At 30.8% G+C, this 15,346-nt stretch overlaps 1 protein-coding gene and 1 long non-coding RNA gene across 5 annotated transcripts; both read left to right on the top strand.

Moving 5' to 3' along the window:
• The first annotated feature begins 6,308 nt into the window (after nt 1–6,308).
• LOC145092876 (uncharacterized) lies at nt 6,309–8,288 on the top strand. 4 transcript variants are annotated; one of them, XR_013702673.1, is made up of 5 exons: nt 6,310–6,668; nt 6,750–6,833; nt 6,955–7,125; nt 7,486–7,587; nt 7,718–8,288. It is a non-coding gene; the product is annotated as an uncharacterized LOC145092876 (long non-coding RNA). The 4 variants fall into 4 exon arrangements; XR_013702672.1 differs by having other exon boundaries at nt 6,309–6,668; nt 6,750–7,121; XR_013702671.1 differs by having other exon boundaries at nt 6,309–6,668; nt 6,750–7,125.
• Nucleotides 8,289–12,942: 4,654 nt separating this feature from the next.
• On the top strand, nt 12,943–15,132 carry LOC145092875 (cytochrome c oxidase assembly protein CtaG / Cox11 family). Its single transcript, XM_079030865.1, has 7 exons — nt 12,943–13,219; nt 13,598–13,940; nt 14,032–14,084; nt 14,185–14,257; nt 14,397–14,501; nt 14,582–14,662; nt 14,884–15,132. Exons 1-7 carry the CDS (start codon nt 13,137–13,139, stop codon nt 14,989–14,991), a joined length of 846 nt encoding a protein of 281 aa, XP_078886991.1. The 5' UTR covers nt 12,943–13,136; the 3' UTR covers nt 14,992–15,132.
• The last annotated feature ends 214 nt before the right edge of the window (nt 15,133–15,346 follow it).

The following is a 15,346-nucleotide window of genomic DNA, read 5'->3' as shown; positions in this document are numbered from 1 at the left end:
ATAATAATAATCATACAAAAGAAATCGATGAAGAGACTGTGTTCTGAATAATGATATCATTTATAAGAAACATAAAGAAGATATCAAAAAAAAAATGGAACCTGATGTTGGAAGTGAACAACTCAACAGAACGTGAAGAAGGAGGAAGAAGCGTGAAGAAGGAGGAAGCACTGTAGCAACTATTTCGTTTCCTGCGTGTTGCTGCTGTATACGTGATTTTATATGGTTCGAGGGTAATATGGTAATCACGGGATTTTCTATGTATCACTGATTCTCTTCTCTCCAATTTGGGAGGAAGATTAGGAGAGAAAAGATACCTCCGATTTCCTTTCCTTTCTTCCCAATTCACTCCAAAAATTGAACTCGGGAACGCCACTAAATCCGTCTTTCTCTCCAATTCCATTCTTTTCTCTCGACTTCCCTTGTTAATTACAACGCCTACACGCAAAGCTTTTCCGTATATGAAGCCGTGGCTAAAATTGAAAGACTCCCCAAAATGGAAAGAGCAAACGGAAGGAAGTTCCCAATCTTCCGGTTCAAAGCGTTCGAGAAACCCCGATGGAGCTTCTCAACAATCGGACGGCCGAACACACATCGACATCAACGACGATCCGATAGATCTTGAAACCGACCAACCTCTTCCTCGGCCCGTTGGAAGAAATAAAGCAAAAAAAGCGGCGTCAACATCTTCGAATTCTAGTGTTATGGATATGTTCGGCGATAAATTTGATCGATATGTGCAGCTTCAGGAAACGAAGGCCGAGGTGATGACTCGGATGGAACAAAAAATGATCGAAGCACAAACATCATTTCAAGAGGCACAAGAGACACTTCAAACAAAAACCGACATGGAAATCTTGAAAATGAAAGCGGACGACCTTGAGGGCGAAGACTTGGAACTTTTTCTAGCAATGAAAGAGTCGGTTCGAGCCCGACGTAGGCGTAGGGGGTAGTTTATTTTATGTATGGTTGGAATTTTTAGTTTTTTAATGTTTTTTTTTTTTTTTAAATTAACTAATGTAATTTTTATTTTGATTGTTATTTTTATTTTAGTTTTTAATTTCAATTAATTTAGTTTTTATTTAATGTAATTTGGTATTTTAATTTAATGGAAAAATAGTATTAAAAAATGTTTTTAATGTATTTTTGAATTAAATTTAAATAAAAAAATGAGGTGGAGTGGTGTTTTAATGTATTTTTGAATTAAATTTAAATAAAAAAATAAGGTGGATTGGTGTGTTTAGTGGTAAGTACCCATATATATGGTAGTGAAATGTAGTGATGATGTGGCACCCACCACATATATGGTATGTGGTGGGTATAACGGATGACCTTAACGGTATAGCATTTCCAATTTCCCATATATATGGTAGTGAAATGTAGTGATGAGGACACCGGTGACGGCCGCTATGGAGAACAACCTAGTAAAATATGATGTCGCCCTTCGTCTTCATACAACCAAGCTGCAACAGATCAAATCGGAGAAGGACGGGTCCGGTGGTTGTTCATATCTGAAACCTTCATCCCAAACGACCACAGCTTTTTTGACTTTGTCTAGCGTCGTCGTCACTGTCGTTGCTGGAGATCTCACTGATGATAGCGATGTTCCAGATCTGCGACGAAGGGAGGCGGCTACGAAGGACGAGGTTAGGGTTTCTAGATATACAAATGATTGTTGAAGGCTCGACGGTAAAGGTGTTCGAAAACTCATGTGTGTCCCGGTAGGGGTAATAAGGAGATGAAGTTGATGTGATAAGAATAAAGGTGGAGGTTACAGGTGGTGTTTGGCGGAGGTGCTGCTTTGGGGGTGTTTGCAGAACTTCACCGTCGACTGCTTCGTAGTTGTTGGCAGTCAAGCAAAAAAACAAATGAGAGAGAGAGAGAGAAAGAGATTGGTTTTTATTTTTATTTTTTATTTTTTAAAATCTAAATATCAGAAAAACAAATAAGAAAAAGAAAAGTCATATTAACAGGGGCAAATCTGTCATTTTGAAAAAAATCAAAATAAATTGGACCAAACAAGCAACAAAATGAAAACTTTGGACCTTTGGTGCTAGTCCAAATATTTTTGGACCAAAGTGACAATTTTAAGCAAACCACAAGGACCATTTATGCAGTTTAGTCTAATGATATTCCTAACATACGCTTCCATTCTTTCTATATCTTAAAAAAATTTAGGTTTAAAATATATGCGCAATCCATGCTTTATTTTGACACCACCATTTTATATTTCACTATATTAAGAGATTACCATTCAGACATTAGTTCTCAGTTCGGTGCAAACGACAATCCAACTGTTTTTTTTTTCCTATATACAAAATTTATGGGGTAACAATTCTAAAAGTCAAATAAAAATCAACAGAATTCTATAATTGTTCGGAATGACTGATAATTTTTGTAAAAGATTTAATCCTATTTTAAAATTAGTATTAATTATTACGTTTTGATTTCAAAACATGTGTTAATAAAAAATTTCATCGATAAATTAGCATAATATAATAAACACTATTTAGAGTTAGCAATTTTGATATATTTACTTATGTATTAGCCAATTTAAATTTAAATAATGCTTTATTTTAACAATCAAATTATAAATAAAATACAACAGTTTAAAGAATATTAGGTTTATTACTCCAAATCCCTTTTAATATATATAGTTTCTTTATGATAAAATTAACAATAAATAGAGATGACAACGGGGGCGGGGAACACAGGGGACCCCAATCCCCATCCCCATCGGGGAATATAAATAAACCCCCATCCCCACCTCCAACGGGGCTGGGGATCCCCAATGGAGAAACGGGGATTTCTTTATCTCTTTTAACATGTAAACTTTTACGTAAGAAAAAACTCTATATTTCAATTTTACAGCATAAGTTTGAAGATTTTATAAAATATATATGTACCCATAAATTGCATAAAAAATATAAATAAATTTTCTACCAAATTAAAATACATACATGAAAAATCAACTAGAAAAAAATTATCAGATTGATATTTAAGGTAAAATAGATCAACCAAAGAGAAAAATATATATATACACGAGTTTAAGTTAGATAAAAGAAAAAACAAAAAATATAATTTCAACCAAGTAATTACTAATGAGTTAGGTTACTTAGATCAAATTTTATGTATTATAAACTATACTATAAATATACTTTCTGTATTATTTTTATATATTAATATATGTCGGGGGCGGGTCCAGGGTCAGGGATTAAGGGTATCCCCATCCCCGGTCAACCTGGGGATTCCCAGTCAAAACGGGTGCGAGTTTCGGGCTCCCCATTGAGTATGAGGCTTTTTGCCATCCCTAACAATAAATGCTTAATGGTCTGTTTAAAAAGATCTACTTTTTGTACGATTTATAAGCTATTTTTTGAGCCGACGAAACTGGTAAAGTGGTAATAAAAAATAAAGAAAACGTAATACTGTGTACATGAAATGGTATGCATTTTATTAATTTATACTTTTAAAAAGTTATCAAAATTTAAGAAAATATATTATGATTACCTTTTAATTGCTTGAAAATCAGTAACCATTATTATCTGAATCTCCAATATCTTTTAATAACAATCCCTTTAAATGAGGATCTTCATGAAAAAATAGTATATATATCCTATTTTGAATAAAATTTGAAAGATAATATCTTTTATTTTCAGTGAGATTTGAAACGATTTTCTTGCTCAGTATCATGCTATTTCATATTATAAACAATTCAAGGTTTTGAAAATCTTCATTTTGATCTTATAATCTTATGATTTTAAAATCTTACAAGTGAAAAACGATATTGATCACACTATGATACCGATCCTACCTCTCTAGTTTTATTTTATAGTCGATTAACAAAAATTCATCTATTCAACTTAAAATCGAGCGTTACAAGTTGTAAGAAATCTTCTAGAGCATATCATTTTATCAATTCTTCTTGAGTTTGGCAGAGCACACTCATAATAATCTCTAAGGGTCCTAGCTACTAGGGGTGAACATCAGACATGGTACCCGTTTTAGGAATCGGAACTGCCATGGAACGGCCGGTTCCGGTTCCGGTTCCCAAAGTTTTGGAACCGTCTTATGCGGTTCCGGTTCCGACTATTAGTTTTTTGGAACCGCTAACCGCAGGGTAACCGTCGGCATATATATATATATATATATATATATATATATATATATATATATATATATATATATATAGTAATTTAAACGACTTACACAGTTATGAAAGACTTATTGTGTCGTTTGATTTTGTTATTGTGTAATTAGTACTGTGATGTAAATTAATTAGTTTCAAATTTAACATCAAATTAATGTCTGCACACAAAAAATGTTAGTACGTCTGCATGATTAATTTTCTATCTAAATGGGTCACACAACCTTTTTAGAGTTATGCTACAGTTATCATTTACTTCTTGATGCTTAATGAATGACTAGTTTGATTTTATTGATAATTATTTTTTTGTAAGTATGCAAAATATATAGGTTTTTTAAGATATTAAAAGTCTAAAAAACTAACGAACTGGGTACCCGGTTTTGGAACCGCTACACGCTGGTTCCGGTTCCGGTTCCAATATTTTAGAAATCGGTATCACCGGTTCCGGTTACGGTTCCAACTTTGTAGGAACTTCCGGTTCCAGTCAAATATGGCGGGTACCCGCTTATGCTCACCACTACTAGCTACGCCATGCATTCAATAAAAAATCTGAAAAGAAAAGCAGAAGGGATGAAAAAAAAGAGAGCGCTTTCCTACACCGGAAAAAAGGACCTAAGAGAAGAACATCTTCTCTTAGCTTTCTTCCTCCCATGGCAACCGCCGGCCGACCCGCGTTAGAGGAGAAGAAAAGTGGAGAGAGAAAAAACAGATGGATTCAATCTCCGATATCGAACACTCATCCCTATCTATTGATAATATCTTATGTCTTACTTGAACCAGGGGCGGATCCAAGGGGATCCCGGGGTAGCCCGGGATACCCCTCAAAATTTTTTCGGTAGTGTAATTTTTGTTTACGTATCCTTAAAAAAAATCGGTATAGTGTATATATATGCATCCCTCCACTTATAAACACAAACAAACAGTTGGTCTGTTGGTTAAGACGTTGACTTATTGAAGTAAAGGTCTCAAAATCAATTCTCGCTTCTTACATATTCTTTGTTTACTTTTGTTTTATTTTCCCAGCTATTCTATCCCACATCGCCAAACACATGTAAACTCAGCTATTTTTTTCTATTATATAAACCTGTTATCCTCATGCTTTATTTGATATCTACTTTGAGTCCCACATCGATTCAAGTATCAAAATATACTTCAACTTCATGTTTATATAACAAGACTTGAGGTTAACTAAGGATTCGATTAAGATTTGGGTTTAAAACCGAAACCGAACTGGGGAAACCCAAGCACCCAGGGAAAAAATTGGGTTACCCTAAAAAAAATTGAGATACCTCTTTACTTTGATCCTGGCTCCGCCACTGACTTGAACATGATTAAAATGAACTTATTTCTAATTAAGATGTTTTATTCTTAATGTTTACGGTTTATATCAACAAAAATTTTGACGATGCTTAAGAAATTAAAGTTATTACACTCTATTGCGAGCAAATTTGAATATAAGCTCATTTTGGTAGGATCTTATGATCCCAATGCCATCATACAATCCCGATTTTGCAAAACATAAAACATTTTTAAATAAGATATTGATTTTGACAACATTGATAAATATTTCTAACCTTTGTAGTATTGCATTCACACGTCCGTTCTGTCACAAATCCTCTGTAGAAATTGAAGAAAAAAAATATCAACATTTTCATCACTTTGATTCGTAAAATCAGAGTATGCCCTCTGTTAAAGCCTTTTAATCTTTTATATGCCTGTGTGTTTAAACCTAAATTATGCTAAACATTTCTATTCAAGGCTTCATCACATTCTTCGAATTTTAAATGTATAAGTTTTTAAATACTAATCAATGCATGCAATTTTATTTTAAGATCTAAAGGTAAGATTTTGTATTATACATAAAAATGAAAGTATATTGATTTTTACCATTAACAGCAGTAAACTATACACTTTAAATTTTCATGTTATAAACTACAATATCATGTTTCTGATTTTTTACCATTAACAAGAGTGTAGTATAAAGTTTAAAATTTTATGTTATAAACTACAGTCATATTACTTTTCTGTGACCGCATCTGTAATTTATGCCTAAACTTGAATAAAGTGAAAACAAACACAAATAAAAGATTTTTATCTTTTTCCGTGTATAACGAGTACCTACACCTCACCTGTTGCTTAGCAAATTTTGAATTCGTCGTCCTAATTATATGCATAACTAATCAATTTCAACGCTTTAAATTTTAAAACTGAAATTGAAACTTATATCCCAAATTCTCTATATACACTTAAAGATCTAGCATTTCCAATTTCCCATACACTCCCTCATAATGGTAATTTTGATTCGGTTCTCTCATGTTTTCTCTCCTATAACCCTAGACTAAACCTTGGAATAAAAAACGATGGAATGGAGAGGTACACAAGCAGAGGAACAAATGGAGATGCTTCATTTTCTAAACACCATTGCTTCTCTCTCCACCATGTCGATTTCATGAATATTGATCTAGATCCCTATACCATCTGCATCGATTCACCGCCAAGCACCTTATTTATGAATTTCCAGGCAAGAATCTCGAACCTCTCTATTCTCTTATATTATGCTCTCCCAACTAAAGTTTTGTATGTTTGTCACTCAAAATCTCAGGAAACCCTAGCCTCACCACAATCAAACATGTTCCTGTGAAGTCCATGGGATGTTTTGGTGATGTCGGTAACTGGATCGTAAGAAGTACGTGAGAAAACTTTATTTTGGGTTTTTTGTTGTTAGGTTTCTTAATATATCCACATAGGAATGCATATCTACATATCTATCTTATTGGGCTTTTTTGAAGATAAAATAATTTTGTTAGGGTTTTGTTTGCTGCTTTCGATCCCACCACCATTTACAAGTTCGATTTTTTCTACTTCTTTTGGTGACGTTTCCATCAATTAACAACGATACGATTTTGATTTTGGTGATGAATGGATGCAAGTCTGATTTTATGTTCATTGATGGATTTCTTCTCCAGATCCGATTGTAGGTATATTACTTTTGAATAAAAATATTTTCTTTAGAAAAACTCAAGTCTGAAATCTTACGACCTAGAAAGTGGAAACCTGAATACATGAAGGATTTCTACCTTAAAGTCATATTATTGGAGAAAACATTTATTAACATGCTATTTCGTCTAATTCTTTAGGTTTAGGTATGGAAAACTAGAAGCAAATGTTTGTTTTTCAGTTCGTTTGTTTAGGCTTATATTGAAATTTGATATTGATTATGAGTTCATTGAATGATAATCTATATAAAGATTGATTTCTATATGTTAGTGTCTTATTAATAATATGATGGTTCTGTTATGGTTCATATGTATTTAATTTTATGGTTTTTTTCTTCGCAGATAAATTTCAATTTTAGATAAATGCACTTTCTACATCTTTTACTTATGAATCTTTTATGGTCCATATTAGACCTGGAATTTTGAAGCCTACAACAATAAAAGGTGCAGTTTAATATTTTAATGTGCTTCCCCCTTTACCACATGGGTTATCTATAAAATTCTTCATACCTTATAATTTGAATTTTATATATATATATATTTGACATAAATTCAAAATATTGAATCCAAACAGGGGAAAGTTGATCTTCTAAATGTCTTTGATGGTAAATAGGAAAAGATACTTGAAAGAATGAAGTGTTTCAAAAGCTGGTAGTTTGCTACCAATTGGTGACAAGGAGGAAATCAAGTATTCATCATCTGGACTCACTTTGGTGCTATATAAAGGGAAAAACTAAAGGATTTTGTAAAGACATGGATCACATGGTTAGAAAAAATGAAGTAAAACTAAAGGTTTCAGTTACATATTAATATTGTTATAGAGTCAATTGGTTTGTATTTTTAGTTTTTTATTCTGAGCCTCTTAATCCATCAATTTCCCCTTTGTTTTACTACAATTTTACCCTTCGTGAAGCTACAATTTCAATTAGATCTTTAACAATTATCACTTTTAGCAAAGGGTTCAAGTGAAGTAAAGCATCGCGAATTTCTTTTATTATAAGAAGCACTTCTGGCCATTGTAACAAAATCATCTCTATTATATTTATTACTATTTTTTGATTTGTTGTAATTGTAATAATACAAGGAGGCATGAGATGTTTTTTAATCCGTGCTGTTTATCAATGTTTTACGTATCTTTTTTGTAATCTTAATGTTTGGATAAATTTATGTGTATAGATATATATATTCGTATGATCGGGCCATGAAACATTGATATGCGTTTTGATAATTTGGTATTCAATCTTAATAGAGTTTACATAACCTTCAATACTAAAACACAAACGTTGATTTATTTAATAATTTTTAATATTAGGATAGACATGATATTCAATAATTTAATTAACTAAAATAATATGATTTTTTTATTAGTTGGTAGTCAAACCTCTAAGGTTTTATATAAACAAAGTTTAAGTAAATTGATATCAGTCGATATCGATTTAGACACAATCTTAAATTTTTTTTTTTTTTTTTTTTTTTTTTTTTTCTAATATGAAGTTATATAAATAAGACAAATCTAACCAAACATTTAATGACAAAAATTCTAATATGGAGTCATATTAGTCTTTAGAATCATAACTTAGTTAAATTTTATTAACATAAAAACTAACTATTTAAACTCCAATAATTTTAATATAACTATAGTGTAATACCAACAACTTATTACTTTTATTTCTAATTTTTACAATCTTCGTCCATTGTATTTATTATTTCAAATTATATATATATTTATAGTGATGAGATAAGTATTACAAAATTATATAATAATCTACTATAATATGACATGTTTCCTAAGATAAATTATTCGATGAAAGATATTTAAAACGACATTCAGCAATTTTTAATATGGAAATCATAAAATGTATTTTTTTGAATACTCAAACGATCCATTGTTTCCGTTTTACATTTTTTTTTGAATGGATTCAAATAAAATAAAATTGTTTCTATATGTAAATTTCAAACCATACATGTAAAAAAAATGAAAAATAAAGTTATGGGTTTTAGAAAATGACAATAAAGTTAATTGCAATATCTTGGAACACACAACTAATAAATCTATCATTTTCTTTATAATACAATCACACACACACACACGTATAAATAACATTTTTTTTTATGAAAATACTGATAATATAAAAATATTTGCCAATATGTCAAATAAAAAGAATGAATTTCATCCCAATTGCTCACTATCCATGACGAGGTCTATAGATCAATGGAGATTGGTCATTGACAATGAAAATTAATAAACAAATATCTTATCATATCATACTTTAGAGATTGGAAAATGGATTTAAATTGAATGCAAACCGGATCAGTTTTTTAGAATGTAGTTCAATTCAGTCGAATCTCATTAAATTGATCACATAATACTTTAGAGATTGTAAAGTGAATAACTGGAACATGTTAGCAATGAACTGATAAGAAAAACTAGAATAGCAATTGGAATATATGTATAAAAAGGGCATAACTACCATTTTCTAAAAACTTTCATCACTTAATGGATCATACCATCTCCATACTGAACTCCCCACCTAAGATCACAACTCTAACAACTATACCACTAATTTTGGTCAAAATCTAAACCAAAAACCGAAAACCCATAACCCTTAAGGAAACTAATTTTCAAAATAACACATAATATGTGTTCTTTGTAATATGTCATATTTCCAAAAGGGAAATTAATTGGCCAAAAATATGAAAGTTTGAATATTGTTTAAATTGCAACCTAATCTTATTACAAGACTGTTATCATTTTCGGTATACAATCTTTAAGTTTAAAGTGATATATTTGAAATTTTTTTGTTGTATTTTACTATTTTGTATGGAGATGAGAAATTTTATAGTTTAGGGTCTTAAACTAATTAATCTTGATTACTTTACTCCTTAAATTTACTAAATGTTTGACATTCAACCGTCATATCCAAATTTATAGCATAAAAGTCCAAAGTTAGTAATAAAATCATAAAGAAGACAAACTTTAAGTATTTTTACATAATATTGTTTCTGCTAGGACCACAAAAGTATTAGTGAAGCCTAACGAAAATTTAAAAGGTGATGAAGTTTATATATTAAATGTGGTGTATAAAGAAGTGTTGTACGATTAATAATATATAGTTAGTCATGTGTTATTACAAATTTTCATATTTTGTGTATTCTTATAATTCTTTATTTTTGTTTGAATGACTTAAACATTTCATATTTTATGTCGTCTTGACCAGTTTATTTTTATCGGTTATTTGATGTATCATATAACAAATAACACCATAGTTTGATTAGTTTGTCTTCGACATGTATTTTCTTTTTGTAACATAACATTTTTGTAGAAGAAACATATCACCGAAAGAATTTACACGCCCCGCCGCTTTGCGCGGGTACACCGCAAGTATGTATATATATATATATATATATATATATATATATATATATATATATATATATATATATATATATATATATAGGACGATTCACTTGAGATTAAAAGAAAAGTAGAGATCTTAACATTCAACATGAGCCATACATTTCTAATTTGCCGCTGTAACTTTTTAGTGTACCGACAGTAGGAATGTATGCGTAATCATAAATGATTATACATATATTTCTGTTCACAGACTGAGTAATCACATATTGTTAGGACAATTTGTGGTAAAAAATATGGTGGTGAAAGAGGTGACGATGATATAAGTGACATATGTGACAGTAGCGGGGTCGGATGGTGTTAGAAGTGGTGGTCGTGGTGGTGGCGGTGTCGGTTGTGGTGGTGGGGATGGTGGCGAAGGAGAAAGGAATGAGCGATGCTATATAATCATTTATGATTATAACAGACCTGTTGCGCCGGTACGCTTGAGGTTTAGAGCAGCAGACTTGAAATATGTGGCTGAGATTGAATTTCAAGATCTCTATTTTATTTTTAATCTCAACGGAACCTACCTCTGTGTGTGTGTGTATATATATATATATATATATATATATATATATATATATATATATATTATTGTTACGATTATTGGAAATAAAGCTATATGGGAGAACACGTGGGCAATGACTTTTTTGAAGAGACAATGTTAGGCTCCACATATATGTTGGATAGAGCCTTTCTTTTTCATAAGACTCTTTTGGAGCGACGATTTTGAGTTCTACGTATTTTTACATGATATCATATTATTGTTGCAATTATTGGAGACAAAACTATATGAGAGAACATGTTGTGGACAATGACTTTTTTGAAGAGGTAATGTTAGACTCCACGTATATATGTTAAAGTCTCTCTTAAAAGCAAATTGCAATTGCATAAAAACTGAACCACATAAACTGCACTGAAAAATAATTGCACCATTTAAGTTAAAAAATGTAAACCATATTTACGGTTTGCGGTTCGGGTTTAGCCAATAACCGTATCGAACTGCACCATACTCATTTCTAGTTTTTGCAATTTTTTTCGTGTAGTACATATCGGTTTGTGAGCGATTGTTGTCACATTTGTTCTATGCATATGATGCTCTCTCAATATGGGAGCGGAATGAACATTATATGAGGAACTTTGTCACACTCATGTGTTGTTTTTATCTGATTCCAAATTTGATTATAAGTCTCTAAATCAAACTTGTTCGATATTGAAGTAAATTCAATATTAAAATGATGTGCATATAATATATAACTAGGTGTAAGACCCATGTATTACATGAGTTAATTAAAATAAATAACTATAAATGTCTAAATACTTATGAACTTTATATTTATAAGAAAATATAAAAAATAATGAATTATTAAAATTGACTATTTTTATATTTTAAATTTAAATAAACAAGCAAAATAAACTAATTAGCTTTAACTTGATTATTTTAAAATAATAAGGTAAGTCTATTAATGAAATTGATATTCATTTATTACTACATTTATTGAAATTATTATATTAAAATATTTTGTGAAATTTATTAAAATTGAAAAAACCCATAAAATGATATGTGTAAAATAATTAATCAAAATAACCACAAAATGACATTTGATAAATTAAATGAGAGTGTGACATGTGACAAAAAAACCTTCATTTATTAGAGTAAACATTAATTTGTTACATAAGTTAAAATAATATTAATTAAAATAAATAAACATTTAACATCTTTTATCTTTAGGTTTCTTTATGTGTGTAGCTTATAAATTGAATTTGTGAATAGAAATGAATAAAACATTAATTCGATCCACATTTTTGCATAAGTTTTGAATATACTAAAAATGGCTGTAAATGAACTGAACGTTAGCAAATTGTTCGTGAATCATTTGACGAGAAAGTCGTTTATGTTCGTTTATTTAATAAATGAATAAACGCGAAAACAAATTCTCGTTCATTTAGTTAATCAAACGAGCATGAACAATTGTCTTGTTCATTCAATTGTGTCCGTGAACATTTGTGTATATTATTCGTTTATGGTCGTTCATGTCAGTCCCTTTTATGTTAATATATGTTCAATTGTGTTTAATTACATTATTATATTATATGTTCAATTTTTTTTTTATCTCTGTTCATTTATGTTCATTTAATATGTTCACGAATTCAAACGAACGAATATTAACAATGTAATTTGTTAAACAAACGAATATAAATAAAAAAAATATCACTTTATTTTTTTAATGTTCGTTCGTTCATTCATCTAATTTAAATGAATGAATATGAACAAACCCTTATTCGTATTCGTTCGATTTATTTATAACCTTATCATCCGTTTGACCCACCTTTACCCGTTTAACTTTCATTCGGTAGGCCCAACCCGGAACCGAAGATACATATGGTTTTGGGGGCGGGTACGTAGTAAATTCTGGCACCCCAGGGTTCTTCATTCGAATTCATTTCATCTCATTTATAAAATTTTAGCACAATATCAATTTTAGGTTTGTTGCTAAATTAGTTTACAGATCCCTGATTTTGTTATTGTGCTTCATATCCTACGAAAAATGTTCAACTAATTATACGTGTTGATTGCAAAACAAAATCATCGAGCATGTCATTTGCTAGGCTGTATGCAAGATCCTCTCAGTTGTCTTCCCTTTGCAAAACCCTAAACCGCACCCCTGTCAACTCGAGGTATGCGTCTTCACTTGCTCTCGTTCCAGTAATTACGTGCTGTATACAACATGCTATTGTTTCATGTTTTACTTATATGAATATATCTTCACACTCGAATTGAATCCGTTTAATCAAAATTAGAATACCAATTCTCCGTTTTGCTACTTCTGGATCGCAAATTTCTTATGCTGCCATTGGAGTGACTAACATTATGTTAGGTTTCATAAATTTAATCACTTTTCCGTCAATTTGGAACCGTAAATCATCATCTCCGCTTTCTGTTATCGAATCTTAGGGATGTTTGGATATGCGTTCAAATCTGAATGTCTAATTATTTAGGGTTTCAACTGATTTAGGTCTTCTTTAATCATTATTAAACCATTATTATTGATTCAGGTCTCTACTCGAAGCTGGACAGAGAAGATATAGTTTCGTGGGAGCTAGTAGTTCAAAACATAACCAATTCTACTCTGAATTTCGAAGTTTCACCTCTAGATCTGCACATAATACGAACTCTTTCAACAAAATCTCTCATTTGCGAAATGGATACTTCAAGACACCTTTGGGTTCTCATCGTCAGTATGTTACAAATGTCATTAGAGAACAGAAATCAAGAAAGATGCTTTATTACTTAACAGGTTTAGTGTTTGCAATGGTGGGATGTACTTATGCTGCTGTTCCTCTATATAGAAGGTTTTGTCAAGCCACTGGCTATGGAGGCACTGTTCAAAGGCGAGAGGTATGCACAAAACTTTCTGATTTTATTTCTTTTCAATTTCATAATTTACATTTTTCTCCCATAAATTTGTTTTTTTCTTTTCACTCTGCAGACAGTAGAGGAAAAAATTGCACGACATTCCCAAGATGGAACAGTTACAAATAGGTGTGTAATTTCAACTTTCAAGATTCCAATGAAATGATCTCCTTTTTATGTCTTTTATGTTATACTTGTTTCTTAGAAGATTTTTGATGTATTATTACAGGGAAATTGTGGTGCACTTCAATGCTGACGTGTCAGATGGAATGCCATGGAAATTCATCCCTACTCAAAGAGAGGTTAGTATAAATTTATAATTCAAAGAGAGGTTGACCAAAATTGATCAAAATATAATGAAAGGAAAAATAAACAAGGGTAAATTTGTAAAAAGTAAGTGATTATATATTTATTGATTTATCTTGTGTATATATAATATAGGTAAGGGTAAAGCCAGGTGAAAGTGCTCTTGCTTTTTACACTGCTGAAAACCGTAGTTCAACTCCTATAACTGGCATGTCTACATATAATGTTACACCAATGAAGGTAATTAAATATAATGTTACAAGTTTAAAGGGTAAATTTGTCATTTTGTAAAAATTTTAAAAGTTTATGTGGATGTTCAGGCTGCTGTTTATTTCAACAAAATACAATGCTTTTGCTTTGAGGAACAACGGCTTCTTCCAGGAGAGCAGATTGATATGCCTGTAAGTAAATGGTCTAAAATACCCTTTGTCCCATGAAAACTAGTTAACTACATTATTTTGATTTTTGACTTTCTAAAGTGCCCTTGGAAACAAGTTGACTTAGAAGCAATAACATCATGAATGTGTTATAATAACTACAATATGGAAGTTAGAGTGTAGACTTTTTTAATTGCTAAAAAATGAAATGTTATGCCAAAAGACTAAAATGCCCTTCTTTGTAGGTGTTCTTTTACATAGACCCAGAGTTTGAAACGGATCCTAGGATGGATGGTATTAATAATATAATTCTTTCGTATACATTCTTCAAGATTGCTGAAGATAAGTTATGATTTTTATTTTTTTCTCTTTTATTATATTTTGTTTTTATATATTGTAGTCATACAAACACTTTGTATCTTGTTGTTTATGGATGCCAAAGTCATTGAGAATAAGTATGACCAATTAATCTATTTATGTATTTTATGCATTAATGAGTTGTACGTTTTGCATCTAAAGGGTACAAATGTCAATTCAGACCCCTCCATTATGCACATTTAGAGGTATGAATTGGTTATGATTGTATTTATATTATTATGCAATCATATGGTGTAAATTTGAAACTACAATGCTTTCATGAGTATTTACATATATAGTATTAATGGATAAAATCTCAAGAACTACATGATTTAATGCAATTGAGGATAA

This window comes from Lactuca serriola, chromosome 3, assembly GCF_051521515.1.
Source record: "Lactuca serriola cultivar US96UC23 chromosome 3, Lser_US96UC23_V15, whole genome shotgun sequence".
NCBI classification, from domain to species: Eukaryota; Viridiplantae; Streptophyta; class Magnoliopsida; order Asterales; family Asteraceae; genus Lactuca; species Lactuca serriola.
The sequence above is the reverse complement of the archived record's forward strand: the minus strand, read 5'-3'. Positions and strand labels throughout refer to the sequence as shown.

Excerpts from the sequence above, each read along its gene's own strand:
- LOC145092875 (XM_079030865.1), top strand. The coding sequence starts at position 13,137 with ATGTCATTTGCTAGGCTGTATGCAAGATCCTCTCAGTTGTCTTCCCTT. Across the intron at positions 14,258-14,396 it reads TCATCCCTACTCAAAGAGAG|GTAAGGGTAAAGCCAGGTGA; the intron begins GTTAGTATAAAT and ends TATATAATATAG. Across the intron at positions 14,502-14,581 it reads ATAATGTTACACCAATGAAG|GCTGCTGTTTATTTCAACAA; the intron begins GTAATTAAATAT and ends GTGGATGTTCAG.